The sequence below is a fragment of the Synchiropus splendidus genome, chromosome 1 (genome assembly GCF_027744825.2).
Source record: "Synchiropus splendidus isolate RoL2022-P1 chromosome 1, RoL_Sspl_1.0, whole genome shotgun sequence".
Classification (NCBI taxonomy): Eukaryota; Metazoa; Chordata; class Actinopteri; order Syngnathiformes; family Callionymidae; genus Synchiropus; species Synchiropus splendidus.
Window position 1 is genome coordinate 18,081,282 of NC_071334.1, and position 23,318 is coordinate 18,104,599.

At 45.8% G+C, this 23,318-nt stretch overlaps 4 protein-coding genes across 10 annotated transcripts; 2 read left to right on the forward strand and 2 right to left on the reverse strand.

The window, feature by feature from the left end:
* Positions 1-309: 309 nt before the first annotated feature.
* Positions 310-6,236, reverse strand: aasdh (aminoadipate-semialdehyde dehydrogenase). Of its 5 annotated transcripts, none has more exons than XM_053873969.1 (14): positions 5,434-6,236; positions 5,253-5,373; positions 4,932-5,182; positions 4,654-4,846; positions 4,353-4,594; positions 4,179-4,282; positions 3,944-4,116; positions 2,802-3,054; positions 2,622-2,734; positions 1,919-2,555; positions 1,686-1,849; positions 1,324-1,449; positions 1,124-1,255; positions 310-811 (listed from the first exon to the last, which is right to left on the reverse strand). In XM_053873969.1, exons 1-14 carry the CDS (start codon positions 5,670-5,672, stop codon positions 407-409), a joined length of 3,153 nt encoding a protein of 1,050 aa, XP_053729944.1. In that variant the 5' UTR covers positions 5,673-6,236; the 3' UTR covers positions 310-406. The 5 variants fall into 5 exon arrangements, 4 of the variants coding, with proteins under 4 accessions (XP_053729944.1, XP_053729955.1, XP_053729965.1 ...); XM_053873980.1 differs by having other exon boundaries at positions 1,367-1,462; XR_008415740.1 differs by having other exon boundaries at positions 666-811; positions 1,367-1,449; positions 5,434-6,235.
* si:dkeyp-117h8.4 (uncharacterized protein LOC572032 homolog) lies at positions 6,106-9,187 on the forward strand. The gene is made up of 5 exons (XM_053874049.1): positions 6,106-6,492; positions 6,568-6,631; positions 6,709-6,761; positions 7,348-7,387; positions 7,462-9,187. The coding sequence occupies exons 1-5, from the start codon at positions 6,394-6,396 to the stop codon at positions 8,802-8,804; spliced, it is 1,599 nt and encodes a 532-aa protein (XP_053730024.1). The 5' UTR covers positions 6,106-6,393; the 3' UTR covers positions 8,805-9,187.
* ppat (phosphoribosyl pyrophosphate amidotransferase) lies at positions 8,961-20,107 on the reverse strand. Its single transcript, XM_053874062.1, has 11 exons — positions 19,562-20,107; positions 12,932-12,998; positions 12,650-12,856; positions 12,472-12,584; positions 10,958-11,103; positions 10,787-10,859; positions 10,563-10,714; positions 10,372-10,499; positions 10,075-10,296; positions 9,751-9,871; positions 8,961-9,669 (listed from the first exon to the last, which is right to left on the reverse strand). The coding sequence occupies exons 1-11, from the start codon at positions 19,687-19,689 to the stop codon at positions 9,497-9,499; spliced, it is 1,530 nt and encodes a 509-aa protein (XP_053730037.1). The 5' UTR covers positions 19,690-20,107; the 3' UTR covers positions 8,961-9,496.
* paics (phosphoribosylaminoimidazole carboxylase, phosphoribosylaminoimidazole succinocarboxamide synthetase) lies at positions 13,476-22,881 on the forward strand. Of its 3 annotated transcripts, XM_053874018.1 has the most exons (15): positions 13,476-13,947; positions 15,643-16,119; positions 16,187-16,246; positions 16,314-16,877; positions 17,345-17,422; positions 17,637-17,794; positions 20,310-20,349; positions 20,418-20,615; positions 21,190-21,368; positions 21,432-21,611; positions 21,689-21,802; positions 21,875-21,958; positions 22,117-22,297; positions 22,363-22,521; positions 22,597-22,881. In XM_053874018.1, exons 1-15 carry the CDS (start codon positions 13,551-13,553, stop codon positions 22,761-22,763), a joined length of 3,036 nt encoding a protein of 1,011 aa, XP_053729993.1. In that variant the 5' UTR covers positions 13,476-13,550; the 3' UTR covers positions 22,764-22,881. The 3 variants fall into 3 exon arrangements, with proteins under 3 accessions (XP_053729993.1, XP_053730010.1, XP_053730001.1); XM_053874035.1 differs by lacking the exons at positions 13,476-13,947; positions 15,643-16,119; positions 16,187-16,246; ... (1 more) ...; positions 17,345-17,422; positions 17,637-17,794 and adding an exon at positions 19,722-19,867; XM_053874026.1 differs by lacking the exons at positions 13,476-13,947; positions 15,643-16,119; positions 16,187-16,246; ... (1 more) ...; positions 17,345-17,422; positions 17,637-17,794 and adding an exon at positions 19,861-19,958.
* Positions 22,882-23,318: the final 437 nt, after the last annotated feature.

Below are 23,318 nucleotides of genomic sequence, written 5' to 3' on the forward strand. Positions count from 1 at the left end.
ATAAAAAATATTTTTGCATTAAAAAGTTTAAACAGATAATTAGAAAAATGAGTTAAATCATATATTTTAACACAAACCTTACACATACCTTTCGAAAGATTTGAATACCCTGAAATGTATGTATGCTCTCATTGCAACGTATTGAAATGAAAATACAAAATAGAAAATTCAGGAATGAGAAAAGGTTAAATATATATATATATATATATATATATATATATATATATATATACATACAGCACTCTTTGATAGTGACTTCACATCAGCACTCTTGATGTGTATTTTTTTTATATTTATTATGACATTATAGTAAACATAAGATTTAAAAAATGAACCAGTGATGCCCTTTTGCATATTTAAAAAAGATATAATAGAAAACATTTTTCAAAGACTTGACACATCAGCTTCATGGTGTAGCTTGGTGTGAGGTGACATCCAGCTTTAAACAATACACGTAATCATTCCTGCAGCCGATGACCACATGGCCGTCGTACACCACCGGAGATGAAAACAGCTCCCCTGGAAGACGGTGAGACGTCAGCAGGCGTCCGTCCTCACAGTCCAGGATATAAAGGGTTCCATCCGTGGAGGCAACACACACAAGAGCCCCGCTCCAGCCTGCGGTTGAGCCGTCAAACACAAACGGACTCGAGTAAACTTTCCCGCTCGTCTGGAAACTCCAGGCATGGGATCCGTCTGCACGACTGAGGCAGTGAAGGAAGCCGTCATGGGATCCACACAGGACAAAGCTTCCGTCCAGAGTGACACACGGTGATGAGAACACTGGAGCTTTGGTCGGGTGCTGCCATAGCTGAATGCAAAACATCAACAAGAACTTCATAAGAACCAAATATTGGTGAAGTGCCATCCTGTGATTGTTTAACACAGTCCATCTCAGTTTAAATTAATCTGAAGAAACACGTGTATTTTGGCTGCATTTACTTGAGCATAATAATCGCAACAGTGTTTAATACTACTGAGGGGCATAGTAAAACTATTGAAATAAACTGAGGGGTGATAGTGTGGACAGTAGACACAATAGGGTCATGTGAGTCAGATTCAAGCAGCCTAGGCTTTTAGCCAAACTACTGCAAAACTGTGGAAGATGAATGTCCGTTCTAACCTGCTTCCCAGCTTCACTGAAGGAGCAGATGTTTCCGTCCACTGAGCCGACGATCACATGACCGGAAGAGCAGTTAGGTGAGGAGAAGAAAGGACTGCTTCCAGAGTACGACCACATGACCTCGCCGTCAATCTAGAACATTGAAACCCAGCAGCAACAGTAAAACAGGTTTCAGATTGAAAGACAAAAATACGACGTACGGGACTGAGGCACAGCAGCCTTCCACCAAGCGTGGCAACGTACAGACGCCTGCTGGATGTCTGCACAGCCGGGGAGGAAAACACTGCTCCTGCTGCACACTGACGCTGCCAAACACACCGATGAACCTATGACACACGCCTGATCATTAAACACATATCGCGTCGATCATCCACGGCATACTTGTCATTTTAAATGCTAAAATTTGCACAAAAGATGGTCAGAATTAAACCATTAAGTCAAATACAAATACTTCTAAACAAAATGAATACAAATAAACTTCACTGCCTCTGTTTCCTTTCAATCTAAAACCAAAAGGGAGGAATGCATTTTCTGATCATATTGGATGGTTGATGTGACTCACTTCAAGATCAAGGGCGTAAACACAGCCGTCATGTGACCCCACGATCACCAGACCGGTGAGGGGGTCCACGACAGCGCTGCTCTTCACAGCATCTTTTGCTTCAAACGTCCACTCGGTCTCTCCAGAGTCAGCCCTCAGGAAGTGCACGCGGCCGTCGTAGCAACCTGAAGGTTTCGTGTTACTAGGCAAAAACAATGTTGGAATATTTTGATGTTCTTCAATGCAGCACTGACCTACAATCACCAAACGTCCACAGATCGAAACTGCAGCGGAGGCCTCGATCCGTCCACTGAGGACTCGCTCCCACAGCAGACTCCCACTCTCCAGCTCTAATGCTTGAAGCCTGTGTGAGTGGGAGCCGATGAACACAGTGGACTTAGCTTGCAGTGGATCTCGGATCAGAAGAACCGGTGAGGCATCCACACATCTGCCAGTGTCTGAGGACCAGCTCAGACTGAGACCAAGCTTGCTGGACTTCACATTAGCCACCGGAACATTGGCATTTATCCCTGAAAGTTGGACAGTTCCGTTCAGTTCCATCACATCAGCTGCTCGTCGAACAACCTTCCCCGTCCGCTTCTCCAGCTCATCTGCTCTGCTGTCCTTCTCAGCTGGTGCTTCTGACGGAGCTTCAGCCGCTTTTCTCTTGGATCTCGTCTTCCCTTCAGGCGGCAGGATGTTTTTTAACACAGCAACGTGGTGGAGCACGTCAGAGAAGGTCTGCTCAAGAACAACCTCCAGCAGTTGAGCTGAGGTCGCTCCGACTGCTGACTGGACGTCCTCACAGAAACGTACAGCCTTCAGAGAATCCCCTCCGCTCCTGATGAAGGTGGACTCATCATCAACATCCGCGACAAGACCCAAAGAGTTCTGTTCAGGTCAGTGCATGAAGTGAGATCACGATGGAAGACAAATATTGGAAGCTTGCTAACTCACCAGCCACAGAGTTTGCAGTACAGCCTTCAGCGTGTGAACATCTGTGACCTGACTGAGCCTCAGCTCCCTCTGCATCCGGTACGTATTCAAGAGAGACTTTGTGTCCACTTTACCTGTCAAGCACCAAAACCAGTATTAAAGGGACTTTAATATCAGCACCGTTTAGACTCAGTCTCTCACCGTGGGAAGTCAAAGGCAAGGCTGAGACCAGAACCAAAGAGTCAGGGACACAGTAGGAGGGAAGACGCGCCGACAGCTGCTCCAAAATACGTCTCCTCTCACGGGCTTCTGCAACGTCCATCTCATCAGGGTGCTCAGCTGACATGGCCAGAGTGTGGCCTCCAGATGTGGACGTGACCACAAAAGCAACCAGCCGCAAACCGTCATGCAGACACACGGCACACGCTTCTACGGCAGGAAGACCCACTATGGCCTGGAAGGAACCGAAAACGAGTCTGCTTCAGGTGCTAGTTTGACTTCTAGCAAAGCACATCCACTTGAAGGTAAATATCAGTTACGCTCACGTTTTCATCCAGTAAAGAGTTAAAGCGCCATTAAATTCTGTTAAGCTACTCATCTAAAATACAATAGATATTAAATCAGATTTACATAATTCTTCAAAACACACTCAAAGAAACCAGCTATTACAACAAACCTTTAGGGCTGGTTGGAAAGGAGCAAACTTCAACACAGGTATGTGTTTATGAACATTTCATTTCCATTAGGTCTCGTCAGGTGACCAGATCCAGTTAACGTGCAGAAACAGGATCTTTTGATTTTTATTAAAAACAGCATCTTGTTGAATATGTTGTTGTGTGCCGTGTTAGGGCCCATGCACCAGTTTTCTACAAACGTAGCGCTAGCGCCATCTGGTGTCCATTTGAGCTCATGCACTCGAAAAATATTGGTAAAATACGCGCTGGACAATGGAAGACAGTGAGACGGGAGGGTGAGGCTTAGGAGAGGCCCAGGCTCTGTGGATGCTTTGATAATGTTAGTATCACTTGAACCTTGGTTAAGCCGTTGAAACGTATGAAGATGGTCAAGAAGACAACAACTACTGTATGTGTACAGTAGTAAGTATATGTACTTTTATCAGTTTATTATAATGAGGTTTAAGTTTTATCAAACTTAAACCTCATTATAATGACCCAGTTATTTTGAAGGCTTTATCCTCAAATTGAGACTTGGATTTGTAGAGTCCAGCCAAATGGTCCTCATAAAGGCATTAGGTCCTCTCAATTGGTCGTCACAAGTAAAGATAAACTGGGCACACACTCACACACACTTTTCAGACCCAACAAGAAGGTTGAACGCTGTACCTGCTGTACGCCGTCCAGATTGACCCGTTTCCCATGGCGCTTTATCATCCTGTCTTTGCGGCCCAGGTAGTAGAGCTGGGAGTCTCTGATGCTCACCCAGTCTCCGGTGGCTCTCATCGTTCCAGGGTGGACCACATCTTCATCATCCAAGAGGCAAACTCTGTTGACCCCACCTGTCCAGAGACTTTCAAAGGTAATAAAGCCTAGTTCAGGTCTGGGCTGAAATGCAACACACCTATGAAGACCTGGCCTTCCCCCTCAGTGACAACACAGCCGTTCTCGTCTTGAACTTCCACTGAAGTGGCCATCAGTGGAGATCCCAACGGTACAGAGGAGGAGCTGCAGAGAGGAGCGTTAGGACTCGGTGTTCAGGATCGCGTCGTCTTTATTTACCCTCTCACACACTCACGTGTCGTTGGAACGCAGCAGGGACGGAGGGATTTTATAACAGCAGGCCCAGCAGGACACCTCAGTGATGCCATAAACATTGAAGATGATGGTTTTGTTCTTCTCATGCTTCCAGCTGCCGAGCAGGGACGGTGACGGACACGCTTCGCCACCCAGAGCTAAAACTCTCAAGGAAGAGTCAGAGGACAAAACCACCTGTTTCAAGACGCGATGCCCAAATCGACTGAGCAGGGTGGGCGTGGCCTAAAACCAGAACGAATAATGAAGAAATGAAAACTTCTCTTCCCTGAGCCGATTCTCACCTGCAGCACGGTCGTCTTGTGGCTCTGGAAGAGTAGGTGGGAAAGTTGGTTGGGGATTTTTTTGATCACGTTTGGTATGATCAGCAGCTGCGCCCCAGACGACAGGGCCACAAAAATATCCACGACAGATGGGTCGAAGGTCAAAGGCGAGGCCAAAAAAACGAGGTCATCCGGCACCACCTGAAACAAAGAGCTTAGAGAAGGACGGTGGTTACATGACCATCACAAATGTCACTGTGTTTCAGTCACTTCTGTTGGGGTCAAGTGCACCCGCTGACCTCAAGTGCAGGATGTTGGGTAGGATACACTCATGTGGGACCCTCACAATCTTTGGAAGACCTGTGGTTCCAGACGTGTGCAGGACATACGCCACATCTCGTCCGCCCGAGCCACGGTGTTTGGGAAGCTTCATTCCTGACCTGGGTTCTGCAGTCTGCACCGGCTCCACTTGCACCAGGGTAAGTTTGAACTTGGGCAGCGTCTCAATGATCTCCACAGTCATGTGATCAGCAACTGCATTCTGGAATTGCTTGATATCATGGAGTAAGAAAAGTTATTTTTGAGAGCACAAGCTCCAGAAGCTCTAAAGTAATAGACACCTGCAGAAGGTCGGAGTGAACCGCGCAGTACTTGAGGCCGCAATTGGCCATCACCCGGGCTGACAGAAGTCCGGGAGCATCTGGATCCAGCGGCACGTAGGCGTTAGTTGTGAACAGGATTCTGCAGTTACACACACAAGTGAGACAAAGCTCGGTTGTCTACCATGCAACACGGGCTCACCCCAGGATCCACACAGGTATGAACAGATCATCGCTATAGTAGAGTCCAATGAGGCCAAACTTTAAGGTCACGCTGGCTTGCAGTTTTTGGCCCAGTTCCTCCGAGAGTCGGATCAGATCTTTGTACAGCAGCGTCACCGGCGCTGCCGCAGAGACGCCGCTGTCATAAGTGACAGCTGCCCGCCCAGAGTGGACGGAAGCCGCGGCGGCAACAAGACCCTGCAGGGTCCCGGCCTCCATAGTCTACACCGCAGGCACACAGCGGCGTAGACATGTGAATGCAAGGATGGCGCGATCCTTACTTGAAAACGCAACACAACTGTTTAAGAGGTTCGCTGGGGTAAACGCTGTAAAAGCAAATTACCGCCACCTACTGTACTGGAGAGTGTATGACGTCATTAGTCTGAAAAAGCGGTGTTTTATTTTTTCTACATGCGTTTAATTAGAATCAGGATTATTCCCAAGGTCAGCGAGGGTCCCACCAACTAGGAAAGTGCTTTGGAGCAACGTGCAACAATGAACAAAGCATAATAATAACAATAACAGCAAACAGTCCATGTCCAGGACGAGAAGGGTCAGCTCTGATCCGACCTGCACGTCTCTGGGTCCTGGAGACATACATGTCCTGAAGAGGTGGCAGGCTGCAACCGATCACCTTCTCAGCAGATCGTCCGATGCGCTGCTTAAATGTGACATCTTCGTGTTATTTCGTCGGTGAACGCTCCGTGAATCCAACTTTGGCTAACACGATACACAACATAAACATACAACTCGTAGAAATGAACCAACATCAATTGTCGAAAGCATTATGTCAGATACTACTAGAGAACATCGAATGTCCGAGCTTCCATAAACGCCTCTTCGGTCACGGCGTCCAATCGTCAGTCGTGTTCATCTTATCAAGATTTTGAACCGAAGGCGCCATTTCGTGCGTTTGTGCCGTCGACTACTGTTTTTAAAAATGGATATTGGAATCGAAAACATAGATACGTTTACAAGAGAACACTTCGAACGGAATAATCTGGATTTTCAAAGGGCACTGGACCGGATTATCAAAAAGGTTTGGAGCAGACGCGGTGGGGTGGTTTTCTCATTTCAAAGGACGTTTGTAATCCTGTCGGTTTGTTGTCGACAGTACTCCAGAGTTCAGTATGAGGACGACGCGCTGGTGGTGGACCTCAACACAGCGGAATTGGACTGTATGATCTTTTCTTCCCTAGATGTGACGTTGTGCTGTACATTTTCGACTCATTATATGTATGTTTTTGTTGTGTAGCTCTTGCCCGCTGCATGGAGAGCTATAAAAGACGCTTGAGCTTTGATGGAGAGGTTTGTCGAGTTTTCTTTAAAAAAAAAAAAAACATTAAAAAATATTTTTTTTTAACTAGGCATCCAACATGACTAGCTTGTCTGGGACATACGTGAGATTCTTTGATAAATATTTTACATCGCAACATTACATTATCTGCTATATTTACTTTCAACAGTTCTACATTTCATTCATCTAAATAAATGTTTACAGACAAGACTACTGCTATGTTTCCTGGTCTTAAGCTCATGCTTGAGCACCATCTCGTCCGTGACACATGAATGTACAAGTGGCATTGAGAAGACTGTGACTATCATTTGCTGAAGCACATGCAGTAGAGGACCATTCGAAAATAATTTAATTTAATAAGCTTTTTCGCTTCCATCGTCTCAGCATGGCTCACGAGTTAATGTGCATGATTCACATTTACAGCAAAAACGTCAAATCAGAATGCCCAGTATTGTGTAGTGTAATGATGTCAAAACATTGCCTCCGCTGTGCACATGCCCTTTACTTGTGTTCCATACTTTATACCATCAGCATGAAAATGCATGCAGCAGAATCTCACTGCAGTCAGTGACGTCTCTCCTATTGTCTGTTTCACAGGATGTTCCCAAAGCAGATGGAGGACATGTTTCCATGGATGGTAGGTCCTTTACATTATTTTTAGTGATTTTGCTTTATATTTTTTTTTTATTGTTGATTTGATTTGTCTTTTAGAAATGTCATCGTGTTCAACAACTTTTCTGAGTGACCTCGAGACGACCATTCAGCCCGAAGATGAAGACAAGGAACTTGAAATGACTCTGAATAGTCGTAACAGCTCTTTGGCTGACGTCTACTCCAGTGCTGTCAATCATATCAGCCAAGCCCAACTCCTCCAGCGTGTCTCCAAGGCTGCCGACTCCATTGTTCGGAAGTACCGCAAATGGCGCGTCCAGGCCAATGCTAGCTTGAACAGCAGCGCTAATGCCTCGTTCAGGCACAAAAGGCAGTGGCCTGAAGCACCCAATACAGGACAGGGAATGTCTTTTAGTGCCTTCAGGCGTCTGTATCCTGAAGATGGAGGCCGGGATTTGACAGATCAATCTCCACAAAGACCAAGTGAAGTCCAGCAGCATGCTCCTAAACAGGAGAGGGGTTACACACAAGCATCTCCCCGAAAGCCCATTTTTGTCATGGACCTTTCTGCCATTTCTCATCTTCCCACTAAAAGATCTGGAATTCAGCTGAATGAAACTTTCACCATGTCAGACATGCAGCCTTCCTATGAGCCTTCAAGGCATTGCATTGCTAGCTCCACACGGATCAACAGTCCTCCTGCAAAGGCCTCCCAGGACTTGTCACTGCGGTCAAAAAGGCTGTTACTTGCTGCACATCAGCAGGGAAATACAAAGTGCTCCCTGTACGCCCCCGAGTTCAACGTAGTCGAGACATATGATGGCAATGGCTCCCCAGACAGGCAAAATCTTTTGAAAGCCAGGCAGAGAAACAGAGACATCAGAAGATCCCCATATGCTTTTCCGAAGGCCTTTTCCATGGAGTTGCCCGGAACCTGCTCCAATTTGAATTCCACATCAAGATTCAGTGGTCAGTTGTCTCCTTCACAGAGAGCCCTAGATACCCACCGACTCTCCCAGTCAAGCCTACGCTCCAAGTTTCGGCGGCATCTTTCCTTCGACTCCTCACTGCATACAAAAAGCAGCTCCTATTTCCAGAAGAATCTGGACGATCACTTTACAAACGTCTACCATAAGTACGTCTGCCTTAACAAGTCATCTCTATTCGCAAGCGTCTCCTGCCAGAAGTGTGCGCACAAATCTGAAACCCGTAGACATCTGTCTTCTCCGGCACTGGCTGCGCTTGTCTCGCCACACCGTGTCCTCATGAGGAAGCGGTACCGGGATGTGGATATGGAAAGCCCTCCAGAGGCCAAACGCTACAGAGGCTCTCCCTACATGCCCTCTCCAGGGTCCAAGCGTTACAGCAGTGACGCGCTCAGGCGCTGCTTGTATGCCACAGACTTGCCAGTGCCTGATGAGAACTCATTTCAAAGCTGCTAAAAACACTGCATCGCTATCTGCCTCACTGCCTTTCTGTCATGGAGGCGTCTACTGGTATGGCAGCAACTTTTGAAACGATCAGCATCGGGAAAAACGGATGTGTACGCATGTATAAACGCCCCGTCCTCTTCCTGTTCCAACTTAAAAAAAAAAAGTGTTTTATGTCAGTTCTATCGTTTGTGTAAAATGTGTCATGTTCTGTAATAACTGTCAATATTTCATAAAAACTATCAATAAAGATTGTCACTGGTAAGACAGTAAATTTTGAAATGATCTGCGTGTTCAGTAAACGGTAAAAGAGGATGTATGGATGTCCCGCATTCTTCTTGTACTAATTGAAAAATAGCATTTTATATCACCATGTTCTGATCAAAATAAATGTTTGTGCTGATATGGACAAGTGAATTTAGTGTCTTTATTATGTTGATTCTATGTGGTGCACATGGCGCAGAACCTAAACAAAAACATTATGTAAAGTTTATTTGTACAGACAAAACTTTTTGGTAACTCAATGCCTTTAGACTTCCAGAAGTCTTTTCATCGATTCTTCTGGTTGAGGGCAACGGCCATTGACCACTAGGGGTCGGCACTTTCTCAGTTGTACACAAGACGTTTTAAAAAAAATGTTGGCACTGGAAATGACAGGAATGAACTGCAGGCCATTGCGTGGCTGTAACGGTTGAGGGCAGACGCTACCACTCCAGCTCCACTGGGTACTTCCCAGTCAGGCAGGCAGTACAGTGGCCCACTCTTCCACCGGACTTGTTGCTGGAGCTTATCAGGTCATCCTTTTGGAGGGAAGCTATTCCCTTTTGGACCGCCGATACCAAACCCTCCACGGTCAAGTACTGGACGCTGTCAGCACCTACACACAAACAATTGATATTAAATCCAACACACTGAAAGATTATAGTCCGAGTAAAAGAGCAAAAACTTCTCTACTCACCGATGTACCCTGCGATGTCCTGAAACTCTGGCTTGTTAGCGATGAGTTCTTCTTTCGTGGGAATGTTGATACCCATGTAACATGGGAACCTGATTGGTGGAGAAGCCACTCGGATGTGGACCTGTTCACAGAAGCAAAGTCTCATTCAATGAGATCATGTTGCAGCCTCCCCTTCACAATAATATGATAAAGCTTCATTTCGACATATATCTTCACTACAACATTTAAGCCAATGAGAGGCCACAGCAGAGTGAGGATGGTGTACACTACCGTCCAGACACGTGTCACTTCTGATTCTGAATACAATCGCTTGACTGAACAAACCTCAGTTGCCCCAGCTTCCTTCAGCAGTTTAATGATGGGAGAGATGGTATTGCCCCTGACGATGGAGTCATCAATTAAAACCACTCGCTTCCCAGCGAAGTTGTCGGTCAGAGCGCCGAACTTCTTGGCCACGCCCAGCTGCCTCAGTCGTGTGTTGGGCTGAATAAAGGTTCTGCCGACGTAGCGGTTTTTGCACAGGACTTCGATGTAGGGCAGCCCAGACTGCAGGAGCAAAACAACCGAGATGAGTCTTCAATGACACTTGGAGGGATTTTCTCAAACCTGCGTCCCACAAACCTGCAGGGCGTAACCCAGGGCAGCAGGGGTGGCGGACTCCGGCACAGTGCTGACCACATCTGCATCTGTTGGCGCCTCTATGGCTAGCTGTCGCCCGCATCGCTGCCGGACCGTGTAAACCATCTGACCTGAAAAGGGGACGCAATGAAATAAACAGGTTGCCAACAACATTATCCAGACAAAATCCACACCTTCAAAAATAGAGTCAGGTCGGGCAAAATAAACATATTCAAATATGCAGAAGGCCGAAGGGTCATCTTCATGACGGGGGACGATGCTCAGAGACTTGACTCCCTCTTTGGATATCTGGACGATCTCCCCTGGAAGAATCTCACGGTAATACCTGAACATTACAACAGGAGAGTCAATGAAAGCCACAGGTCCTCAGACTCCAGTCAGAGTTACTGAATATTACTTGGCACCAATGGACTGGAAGCTGCAGGACTCCGATGAGACCACCCACCCCTCCGTGTCATCCTCTCCTGCACCTGAACATCAAAGAACAGTCATTCACTGGATTATAACTGGAAATCAATAAATAAAAGGAGTATTTAATTGACAGCCACAAATGATCCGGCTCACGTACCTGAGCTGTAGAGTTTAGAGACAGGGACCAGGCGTCCAATGCAGAGGGGTCGGTTTCCGTAAGGATCGCGCACAGCATAGATAACGTCCTTAAACATCACCAACAGCGAGTAAGAAGTTGGAGTCTCAGTCATCAAATTCTTGATTCTAGAAGAGATATGAAGGCATGAAGACACAAGCGCCTCGGCACTACACAAAGTGAGAAAACAATGGACGCAACGATCGGTCGAACCCTGTTAACAGTCCGATTTGCATTTCAAATATGCCTTTGTTTCTTCAACGACCCACCGGTGGAGTGAAACTATCCACCTCTTCTGAAACTTCAGATTCAACAAAAGGCATGTCACAGATTACAGCCAGCATTAGCATGGACAAGGCGACAAACTGTATGCGCATATACATTAGTGATCTTCTTAACGCGACTACACAATGTTTGTCACTGTTTCATATACCCAGTACACTGGAAGATAAATCATCCTGGTGAGGTCCAGTTGTTGTTTAGCGTTTACTGGTACCAACTGTCTGCTATTGCATTTGCACAGTATGTGGTGTCCAGCATTCTGCATTGCAAACTGGTGTTGGTTTGTTGACACGCAAAATGATGAAATGCATTTTAGACTTCATCACAGAATCACCAACTGTGCATTTTAATCCTTCACCAAGTTCAGTAATTAGGGTTCCCATATTTTTGCGCTAACCACTGAGCCTCCCATCATTATTGTATTTACAGCATTGCAGAGTTTAAATCAGTTTAATGCTTAAGTGCAGGCGGTCAACTGCTTTGTTGTCATAAGTTTAGCATATTTTGGTCTTCCATTTTTCTGGACTTCTACCTCGGCACCTATTCACTGATGTAAACCAGCAATTGAAATATTTGTCTTCAACACTGAAAATTGAAATTTACAAATTAAAAAGATAAAATGTACTTAAATGTAAAATTGCGTATTACGTCATGATATTTTGCATTATTATTTCCATTAAGGCTCTCAAATTTTCTTACAATAAATAAGAACAGCAAATGAAATGATAAATATCAGCAAAGGTTATGAAATTAAAAATGTTCTAGTGACTGATATTGACAACTCTTAAATCATGTTTTTTTTATTTAAACCAAACTTTAATGAAGTAATAAAAAAATATTTAATTCCTTTTATTCTGTTACTTCTTGCCCTGTGCAGATGTGCAATGAGATCATTATTGTTAGTCATAATAGTAATAGCATTATTTACATGGCCCCTTCCAGAACGCTGTTCACAGACAAAACACACTAAATAGAACATCTACACTTGCATAGTTTTGCACAGAGACATGAATGTGGTCGGCTAGTGTCTCAGCCAAGTAGAAGTTTGGACAATATTACGTTACAGCAAGCCTATAGAAATGTTTTTATAGCCTTGAGTTTTGAAAGTCTTGAACAACAAGTGCACAACAGATTCCTGCAGAAAGAAACATTTTAAACTCTAAACAGTTTAAAAAGTGTCTAATGCTCAGCCACTACTACACTCCAACGCTGACCTTGCGACCCAGTCCGGGGAGTCCAACTCCTCCATAGGTGGCGTGAGGGCCAGCAGCTGTGTGATGAGCTCACTGTCTGAGCTGGTGGAAAGTCCAACGCCGTGACGCATGACCTGCACAGCCACAGCGATGCCCAGTTAAAGGCTTCAAGTCAGACGAATGTTGGGGATCAACTCACCTTTTTGCGCAGGGCATCAGCGTTCACCAGCTCGCCGTTGTGTGCCACTGCGATCTTGCCGTGAAGAGTGTCCACAACAAAAGGCTGGCAGTTCTGTAGCTCAGAGTTGCCTGTGGTCGAGTAGCGTGTGTGACTAATACCAAGGTTAGCATTGCGCAGCTTTAGCAGAGCCTCTGGGGGGAAAGCAATGCTCACTAACCCCATCCCCTGAAAAGCAATATGAAGTTATCACCAGGACATTTGAGCGTATTACCCATCATCTACAGCAGACTGTTTAGTTACCTTGTGGGTTGTATACGTTGGTGGACTGGCTCCATTGCTGGTCACAATCCCAGCACTTTCCTGACCCCTAGAGAAGACCACAAGAAATATCAGGCAATATATGTTTTATTTTCAATGGTTAAAGAGGAAGATTTTATTTTAAATCTCCAAACACAACCAAATGTTTAGACTTTTCTCAGACTTTTACAAGTACTTTTACTAGTACTCCGTGGCAAGACTGTGACTGTTTGTTCCGTGATTGGGGGGTTTCAAAACATCCACTGCAAGTCAAAACCGGTCGAATACATGTAACAGTCAAGGTCTGACAAAAGCCTTGAGGCAAGCCAAACTGGTTACATGAGGAGAGACACCGTGGAGAGATAGGCTGCTAAAAGAACAAAGCAAAAGTGTCTGTTTTCAGTCAATAGAGAGTCGTCTCCAGCAGTTTCAGCCTTTGATGACGCTGCTTCTCAGATTACTGCTGGCCCGCCTCCTCGCCACACAAGCTTAAGCCAGTGGTGAGGCAGCTTTTCTGCATGAAGGCGTTGCTTTCAGGCTTAACCGCCTGGTTGCCTAGGGAACCGGGCAGCAGAGAGGCACGAGGAGGGGGGAAAGAAAGCGTTTTCAGGTCAGCTCAAACATGGAGAGGAGCGCACAGACACAAAGAGGAGGGGATATGGAGGTACTGGAGGAAAAAGGATTGCTGGAGAGACACTGGGGGGACAAGGAGGTGCTCGCTCTGATCGCAGTGTGGGATGAGGTGGGAGCCGATCACACGGACAAGAGCAGAGCCACATATGAGCTGATCTCGGAGCGTCTGAGGAGGCTCAATATCGCGCGGAGCTGGAGAGAATGCCAGGCCCAGTGCAGGAGCCTAGGCCTTGAGAGCAGGAAGAGTGATGCAGAAGCAAACCACAACACAGAGGAGAACGGCGTGATCGTGGAGGACTGGGAGGAGGAGGAGGAGGAGGAAGAGGAGGAGCGAGCCAGTGAAGCAGAAGCTTTCTCTTCCTCAGCTAGATTCCAAATGCAGAAAGGTAAATGTAGCCCCATGCGGGTGGAAAGGTCACTGTGAAATGTTTAGATTCTAATACTAATTTACTAGTGACAGCAGCCACGATGTCAGGAAAATAATATGAATTGAATACCTGCGTTGATGACTTAATACTGTATCATCACTGTCAACACAGTTGTTTGGGACACCCAGTTTAGCCCAGGTGTTGAAAAACAATCCCTAAAAATCTGTATCTTTGATGAACCTTCATAACCATGTGCATTTGCAGGCGCCGTAAAAAGGCCCCCTTGTCTAATTCCTTTGATCAGCTGTCATCTATCGAGTGGCATCGCATCAGCAATGCGACGGCACCGTTCAAAACCGGCCAGTAAAGGGTCTGATCGCTGTCTGGGCGGACAACATCGTTCAAAAACAACTTCTCAAACTCCCAGAACACTGAGGTGTGCAGCCGGGAGCTGCCGCGGATTGATCCACGCTGCTCTCGCAACACGTTGAACACAGTGAGAGAGATTACTGACGATCGAAAAGGTTATAATCCGTGAAGTTCAGATCCAGACGATCCCGAAATGATCAATAAATAGTCTGGTGATCTTCAGTAATTTGGGGGAAAATCAGCATCTTGCCTCTTTGCTGTCCTCATGCAGACCGCTGGGCTGAAGTGAGACCACAGCACTGAAAGTGGTTTCTGCTGGCAGCACACCTCAGTGTTCTGGGAGTTTGAGAAGTTGTTTTTGAACCACGTTGTCCTCCCAGACAACAATCAGACCGTTTACTGCCCAGCATTTATCATGTTTGTGTGGAGTCGCGCTGGACACGTAGTTTCCAGCATCTAGCACTGAGTCACCTGAGGTGTGTAGCTCACCACCCGCTGAGCAACCCGCTGAGAGTTTCACGAGACAGGTCTCCAGCGGGGATCAGGTCCGCGGCCAAAACCCGACTCGCTTGTGCTCACAAGCTCGGACTTCTGAGACGAAAGAGCTTTGTCTCAAGACAGAACCACTAGTGTGAAAGCACCCCTAATGTGTGTGTTCATCAAATTGCGCCCAGCTAAAGTTTGCATAATGGCTACCTCACTGCAAATAAGTCCCGGTTGACAAAGACTACAAAAATGGCTGAAGCACCAGACTGAGAAGTTTGTAGCAACAAAAGAAAAATATCAATGACCGGGGCATTAAGAGCAGCTTAAACCAAATTGTTTGTTGACAAAAACAAAACTGACTCACGAGTCATCTGATGTTTTGTTGCTGCATTTTGTTCAATTCATGAACTTGAAACTACGTGACGTCACATTCTTTCCAGACTGAGACGCTGACTGGAGGAGTGCGGAGTCTCTGTCAAGATGTTCTGCACACCTAACGTATTCGTCCTCATTCTTGGTGTTTTACTACCAGGCAAAACATTCGTGCAAGCCATACCAGCTCCAAAGACACAATGATTCTGACATGGACACAAAAATGGGTTTTCCTCAGAACCATTGGTGGCGTCTGTGAAAATTGTGGACACAAAAATGTGGGAAAAAAAAGCATATTGGGCAGATCATTTTTACAAACTTATTCCTGCAAATGGATGAACCTCATTCTTTCACATTTCAATATATTTTTAGGTAACATTTTATTTTGCTAGCTATTGCTGATAAGGCCACATTAGCTAATTTGATGAAAGACATGAAATTGTTGTCGACATTTCCCATCACTGACCCAATGTTATGTGCCCACAGGAATAAGGAGCAAACTCCACCTGGTTGCATCCTGCACACCCAGCGTGTCTGAGGAAGGAGGGCGTCACTGGACAGACGACGAGGTGCGAGCCCTCCTGTGTACATGGGCTGACAGCCAAATTCGAGAACGTCTGAAAGGAACTTTACGCAACAAGTCCATTTTCCAAGAGATGGCCAGACAGATGCACAAGAACTTCGGCGTGTTGCGGAACTGGAAACAGTGCAGGACGAAGTACAAGAACCTCAAGTACGACTACAAGACGGCCAAGAGCGCCCTAGCTGCCGGCGGAGGCAGTGCAGGGAAATACATGAAATTCTTTGAAGAAGTGGAGGCCATCCTGTTGGACCGTGGCCTGGAAAATGGAAGTTCTGAGATGAAAAGGCGGCTGTACAACGGAGAGACGACCAGCAGCAGGATACAAACGTCAGCACTTAAAGCAGCGTCATCCAATGAAGTCATCATAGAAATTGATGATGGTAAGAAAAAGGTCGCCTTTTTCCGTTTTTTGGAAAAATAATTTTGTGAATTCGTTTTCTACTTCAGATGACGACAGTGAAGACTTGAACATAGATGGTGACATGGACACGAAATGGAGAGGAACAGGTATTGAATTGATTCCACCAGGACGAAATTCCAACAGTTATTCTAAATCCACTTTTGCCCACCATAGGAGTTCATTCGTCCTGTTCCGACCACTACCAAGTGGTCATGGTGTCAGACACGGGCAGAAACTGGAGCGACCAGGAAGTGCGGGCCCTGATCGAGATCTGGTCAGAGGAGCAGGTTCGCTCCCAGCTGGAGAGCTCCACCCGGAAGAGAGACATTTTCATGCAGATCTCCAGCAGGTTGCTGGAGCGTGGCATTGAGCGGGACTGGAAGCAGTGCCACACCAAATACAAGAACCTCAAGTACCTGTACCGCTCGCTCCAGAAAGGGAAATCCGACGAAACCGACCCTAGGCGAGTGATGAGGTTCTACGACGAGGTGGACGCCATCATGAATCGCAGTAAAAACAGATCCCCTGCCCAACAACAGACAACTTCAGGTGCACTCTTGATGATGGAAGACTATGAGGACACTGATCACATCATCAAGGCCAAACATTTCAAAGTAGAAAACAGAACGTCAAGCCCTGACTCCGTCTCATCGGAGAGTCTAGGAATTACAGTCACTGAAGAACCAGTGTCACAACCAAGCAACGACCATTGTGAGGATCCACGCCACAGATTACGAGGCAAGTCATTCCTACTGTTCCAGGAAGGTTCAGGAGTCGTACTAGCGCCACCAGCGTTCCCACTGAGCTCCTGGCTACCACAGAAGTTTTAGATGCAAAACTGACATTCAATTATGTAGACAGGATTATGTAGATAAATGTTGAGCAAATATATTGGGTTTAAAAACTACATGGGCGTAAATCTTTACTTTGAGTGTGTTTTTCTACTTAGTTTTTCTCTCAAGGCCACTCAAAGTTTTCTCGTGTCACATGAAGCCCCCACGCTTCCATTTGAATAAGTTCACAAAATAGCTTCACTCAGTGAGTTGATACAGAACGAAATAAAGTCATCAATATGAAGCCAAATGTCTTCATAATTTTGGGTGCAAGGGCCGGCAGGAACACACATTTAACGCAGTTAAACTGACTCCTTGGTTGTCCAGCCTCTTGCCAATCATAACCAAACTCGAAACATTCATTGTTTACAGAATCTGCACAGACTAAAAAAGAAAGTGCAGCAACATTGTTGCATACAAGAGGACTGAAGAGAAAGGAAGTGGATCAAGGTAGGATACAAGTTTGTCTCGTCACATGCCTGACAACTGACTGCCGTCTTTGTATCTTTTGACTCAGTTATTCAGTCCCATGACTTGACGTGGAAGCTCGTAATTTAATAACATCAAATTTAACAGTCTGCAGCAAGAAGACCACATGACGTCTGAGGAACGTCACTTCAGACACTTGCACAAATGAAAACTACTCTATTGTTCTTGCTTTCAGATGTCACAGTGCAGACACCGGCGAAGAGACGGCACAACCACCCAAATGGGGGGGACGACAGCAGGCCAGAGTTCAAAGAGGAGCAGGAGAGCATCCCAATCATAAAGATCAGTTCCATTTGTTCCGTCGTGTCCCCTCAGTCATCACCAGGGAGAAAGGTAATGGAAAACTCAAACTGCGTCCTCTTCAACACAAACTTTAAAAGTTAATCATGAAGGGAAGAAGAAACACGATTGGTCCTTGAACCGCTTAACCCTCTCCAAACATGGCTTGACCTCTGAACTTTATCTACATGAGGACATCATTGAAGTTAAAAATTCATAGAAGGGGAGGTGGAGGACAAGGAGCAACACTTGGATTTAGGCCAACTCTTCATCGTCTGCTGTGACGTGCAGGATTACAAAACTGCTGTCAATGAATCAGTGGCTTTTCATAAAAAACAGCTCCATTAGTATGGAAGGTGAAAATTATTTAGGATGGAATAAGAGGACAAAGCCTGATACTTGGTTGGGGCCTAGGGTTGTTTCTTGGCTGACCCAGATTCAGGACATTCGCTGGAGTTATCGGCCTGACTGAGTGGTCTTATAGCCACACAAGCTCTTCTCTGCAAAAGCATGTTTCGCAATTTCAACAGAGGTTAATGATGATTTACTTGCATATTAGTGATCCACTGGTAAAATACTTCACTGAAAGCTGAAAGAGGTTGTAAAGTTGAGTGTAGAGTTGATATTCAACTTTGACCTTTGTCGATTGAGTAGTCATGCAAGTACATATTTAATTCCAAATGTCTTCATAACTTCCGATTACACAAAAATATTTCAGCGTTACATATCTATAACCAATAGTGTCACTTTGCATAGAAGGGATGAGGAATTGATTCCTACTTTGGACCGAGTGGGACATTGGGACAAACATGGGAGAGATGATGGTGCAACACTAAAACTGTGAACAACGACATAAAAAAAAATCTAAATATTTTGACCAAAGTTGAATCAGTACACTTACAAAAATATATATTAGCAAATCGAGGAATAAAATGTGAATAAAAAGTATGGGGAAAATGAACTTAAATGTTGTGATGAAACTCAGAAGTTTGTATGTATGACTTCAACAGATCACTCAAAATACTCAGTTCATACAATCACTTCACTCTTCCCTGTTGAAGCATGCACTCATGTTTGAGGGAAAAAAAAACATTATGCTGGAGATGGAAGGAGACTTCTGCTGCAGAAAACAATTTTCTCTAAATAATCAACCAAATAATCGATAGAACAGAGTGTATAATTGATCAGATTAGTATTCAAGTATTAATTTGTTCTTTATAAATTACCACCTGCAACAAACAACTACTGGAGGCAATCTCAAGTAGTTGTTTGAGTATCCGGGTTTTACTTGAGTAATCAGATGGAGCCCTAATTTAAGTGATATAATCTCGCAGAGAACGTCAATTTACAGAACAATGTTATAGAATGAACAAAGAGAAGTCCAATATAATGGAAACCCTAAAACTACTTTTCAAAAGTGCGCATGAAAAACTTGTCTTAAACAAGTGTGTTTTTAAATGTCATCACTGAAAATAGATCCAAGAGATGGATGGACACAGCAGATGGACCTGGACACTTGCTTCCGCGTTAATGCACAGTGTGCTGATATTCAAGTCCCTGGTGTCTTGAAGGGGTTGTCTACGGGCCCCATGTGGGACTGGACAACGTCCCAATGTCAACTGTCGACCTTTATTTTGACATATCGACAGCATTCGCAGCATCGCATATAACGGCAGTTGACTTCACATTAGCTTTACCAATACATTCAACAACCTCGACATATGTTTACAAGTACACATGGACAGTTTAGACAAACAGTCTTGAGCAGTGAAGCACGTCTGAAACTAGTTGCAGTACTAGTTGTACTTCCTCTGAACTCACCGGTGCTGCAGCGCCACCAGACCCAGCGTCAGGACCTGAGCCACCTCCAGCTGCGTGGGCCACTCTCCGGCGGCCACACAGCCAAAAACCCCGCATTCTTCTCCGATACCGGACTCCTCGAACTCCATCTCTGGCGGGTCCAACAGTTCCGACTCCCGCGTCACCGAGGATCGGCCCCGAGGCTGTAGCAATCAGCGCGTGCGTGCGTGCGCGTCACCCTCCACAACGTGGCCGGTTAAAACGACATGAAGACCACGCGCGTCCACGCCACTTAATCACGAGTGTGTCCCCCCGAACACCCCCACGGTGAGTGTTAGCAAACAGTCACACGGGATCACAATCGCCGCGCATCCTGAGCGGAGAGCACGTGGAGCGTCTGACGGCGGTTGCACAAGAGGTGATCAATCGCCGTTATCCAAATTCATCAAGTCGAACAGCGGACTATCGACTTGCGGGCTCAGTTTGATAAACGCGCCTCTGTTCAGGAGAACACAGCAGCACATGAGAAGATAACTCGCAAAAAGTTCTCGCAAATATTTGATGTCTGACACGCTTATAACACGTGGTATTGGATCCGCCGCCATGATTGGTCCAAAAAAGAAATAGGCCACCCTGATTGGCTGTCACAGCACGTAAGACCCGAGCCACTTCCCCTTTTTACTGTCCGTGAACCTCATGCTTCTGTCTCTTCCTCCAACTTTCTGCAAAGTTGAGACGCCGTTCGCTTAACTCCATCCTTCTCTTCCAGAACTGCAGGCCGCCAGAGAACACAATGGCGTCAACTTCAGGTACCAAATCTTGACTTTATTCCTCGAGTGTGCTGATGTGATCGCCGATGTTTCATGTGTCGTTTTAGAGCTGCAAACAGGCCAGAAGCTGAATGAGGGAAAGACCAAGCAGATTTTCGAGCTGGTCGACCAGCCGGGGTTGGTTCTGGTCCAGTCTAAAGACCAAATCACTGCGGGAAATGCGGTCAGGAAGGATCAGATGGAGGGGAAAGCTGCCATCGCCAACAAAACCACGAGCTGCGTCTTCAAACTTCTGCAGGAGGCCGGTGAGAGAATGTTTTTTTTTTTTTTCCTCGGGCCGCATTCCTTTATATAGAAATCCATAAACGTGGATTACTGACTTGTTTTATGAGCACACATTTTACCCATCAATCCAACTAGGTGTTGTTGACCTCTGACCTAAGGTGGTCAGTGGGTCAAATGAGTTCAGGTAAGTTTGAATGTTGTGTAAAGTTGTATGCTCCATCTATGTAAATGTGAAATGGTTTCTTAATTTACAATGTGGTTGTGTTTATTTTTTTGTTATAATATTGACATTACTGCTGAAACGCCTCAAAACAAATAAAAGCTTATCTCAACTGGCTGAGAAGTCAAGCCCTTGGCATGATTCAAACTCTAGCATCCAGAACTATTGAATATTTGCATGTGAGCTGATCGAAGTGCAGCTCTGAGGAAATGTTAGTTTCTGCGTGCAACATCAATTACGTGGGTAACAAGATCCTGCTTGACTCTCATGACTGCTGTGTGTGTCAGCTGACTAATATGTCTCTTGTGACGTGCGACTCGGTCGTTTGTAATTTACTGCAACACGACAGAACTCAATGGAACTTGTGCATTTAGGGGTGAAGACGGCCTTTGTGAAGCAGCACTCGGACACAGCCTTCATCGCCGCCCACTGCGAGATGATTCCCATCGAGTGGGTTTGCCGTCGAATCGCCACCGGCTCCTTCCTGAAGAGGAACCCCGGTGTCAAAGAGGGCTACCGCTTTGCACCCCTGAAGATGGAGATGTTCTTTAAGGTGAACAGCACATGCTTGGCTTCTCTGTGAAAACTTGAAATTGACTTTCAACTTTATGTGCAGGATGATGCCAATAACGATCCCCAGTGGTCAGAAGAGCAACTGCTGGCTGCCAATTTCTGCCTGGCTGGGCTCAACATTGGTCAGTGCGAGGTGGACATCATGAACCGCAGCACCGTGGCCATCTTTGAAATTCTGGAAAAGGCCTGGGCCACTCAGAACTGCACACTGGTGGACATGAAGGTGCGCCCCCTGCTGGTTAAGACTCAACACCAGGTTACTCTGATAAATAATCCATACATGCGCCTTTCTTGTTGCAGATTGAGTTCGGTGTCAACGTGAAAACCCAAGAGATCGTTCTGGCCGATGTGATTGACAACGACTCGTGGCGGCTGTGGCCTGCTGGGGACCGAAGCCAGCAAAAAGATAAGCAGGTCAGTGTTTCATTAGCCTTTTGTTTTAGTGATTTCATTACACAGAACTGAATGTTTGTTCTTCCCTGTTAGGTGTACAGAGACCTCAAAGAGGTTACACCTGAAGCAATGCAGATGGTGAAGAGGAACTTCGAGTGGGTTGCTGAAAGAGTCAAGGTGCGTTTTTAAACAGTTCTCCCTGATCTCTGCTGGGATTTTAATCTGGTTCTACTGTGGTGTGCTCAAAGTCCGGTCGATGTGTTGCATTGTCAATCTCAAAGCAGTTTCCATCTAAGCATTTTATTGACTGTGTTGATCAATGTTGTGTTCTCTAGCTGCTGCTTGAATCCGAGGCGATGGGTCGTGTCGTGGTTCTGATGGGTTCCACGTCTGACATGGCTCACTGTGACAAAATTAAGAAATCCTGCGCCTCCTACGGCGTACCCTGCGTTCTCAGGGTGACCTCGGCGCACAAGGGCCCAGATGAGACGCTGCGCATCAAAGCAGAATATGAAGGTATGGATTTTTCGTTATTCTGTTGTTGCTGTTCCTGCTCGTGGTCCTCACTGTAGAGTCCCCAGGTGACGGCGTCCCCACCGTGTTCGTGGCTGTGGCTGGCAGAAGTAACGGCCTTGGACCGGTGATGTCTGGGAATACAGCCTATCCTGTCATCAACTGCCCTCCGCTCACTCCTGACTGGGGCGCACAAGATGTTTGGTCCTCTCTTCGTATGCCGAGCGGTGAGCACATCCCCACTGCTGTTGAAGCATTTCAAACTAAGAAGTTTCATCTACGTTTTGTTTCTCTTTACCCAGGTCTGGGCTGCTCAACGATCATGTCCCCCGAGGCAGCGGCACAGTTCGCTGCCCAAGTCTTTGGTCTGAACAATCACCTGGTGTGGTGCAAACTGAGGGCCAAAATGCTCAACACTTGGGTTTCCCTCAAGGTTGCAGACAAGAAGCTGCAGGCCTGCTCACTCTGAAGTGCTCCACCGCAGCCATCTGATGATGATGATGATGGTGATGTGTTGTTCACCTGAAACATCTGCTGTCGCCATCATAAAATAACTTCCATATGCTCTTCAACCATTCCAATAAATACCGGTGTTCTAAATGAACGAGTGTGTTCTATGTGGCGAGTATTCTGTTAAAACTTCATGAAATTAATTTTAAAGCCGACTGCTGTTTTACTGAGCTGGGAAAAGTGGCTTTGACGTATTAAACACACCAGAGATTCTCCTCTCAGTTTTGGCGAGGGATGAGGTGCTACTGTCGACATAAGTCGATCTATCCTACTTTCTATAAATTATATGTATCTTTATGACTGGCACTATAGGAGATCAACTTCAGTTAATTTATTACAGACAAAAGTAATGAATACAATGATCATGATAATTTACACTGCATCATACAATGTGATGTCATAACCAAACCATCCAGTGGAGTTTAAATAACTTCTGGATGGAGGCACAAATAAACGATTTATGCACCATAAAGTTTGTTCATCACTGGAACACATTCACCTAGTGTTTAAGCTT

Bases quoted from the DNA above. Each gene is read 5' to 3' on its own strand.
- aasdh (XM_053873969.1), bottom strand. From the start codon at position 5,672: ATGGAGGCCGGGACCCTGCAGGGTCTTGTTGCCGCCGCGGCTTCCGTC. The intron at 2,735-2,801 runs GTGAGAGACTGA...GGTGCTTGACAG, and splicing joins CTTGCCTTTGACTTCCCACG to GTAAAGTGGACACAAAGTCT. The intron at 2,556-2,621 runs GTGAGTTAGCAA...TGACCTGAACAG, and splicing joins TACTGCAAACTCTGTGGCTG to AACTCTTTGGGTCTTGTCGC.
- si:dkeyp-117h8.4 (XM_053874049.1), top strand. From the start codon at position 6,394: ATGGATATTGGAATCGAAAACATAGATACGTTTACAAGAGAACACTTC. The intron at 6,632-6,708 runs GTATGATCTTTT...TTTGTTGTGTAG, and splicing joins CAACACAGCGGAATTGGACT to CTCTTGCCCGCTGCATGGAG. The intron at 6,762-7,347 runs GTTTGTCGAGTT...TCTGTTTCACAG, and splicing joins GCTTGAGCTTTGATGGAGAG to GATGTTCCCAAAGCAGATGG.
- paics (XM_053874018.1), top strand. From the start codon at position 13,551: ATGGAGAGGAGCGCACAGACACAAAGAGGAGGGGATATGGAGGTACTG. The intron at 13,948-15,642 runs GTAAATGTAGCC...ATGTGCCCACAG, and splicing joins TAGATTCCAAATGCAGAAAG to GAATAAGGAGCAAACTCCAC. The intron at 20,350-20,417 runs GTACCAAATCTT...GTGTCGTTTTAG, and splicing joins CACAATGGCGTCAACTTCAG to AGCTGCAAACAGGCCAGAAG.
- ppat (XM_053874062.1), bottom strand. From the start codon at position 19,689: ATGGAGTTCGAGGAGTCCGGTATCGGAGAAGAATGCGGGGTTTTTGGC. The intron at 12,999-19,561 runs GTGAGTTCAGAG...GGTCTTCTCTAG, and splicing joins CTGGTGGCGCTGCAGCACCG to GGGTCAGGAAAGTGCTGGGA. The intron at 9,872-10,074 runs GTTTGTTCAGTC...TTCTGTGAACAG, and splicing joins AGGAAGCTGGGGCAACTGAG to GTCCACATCCGAGTGGCTTC.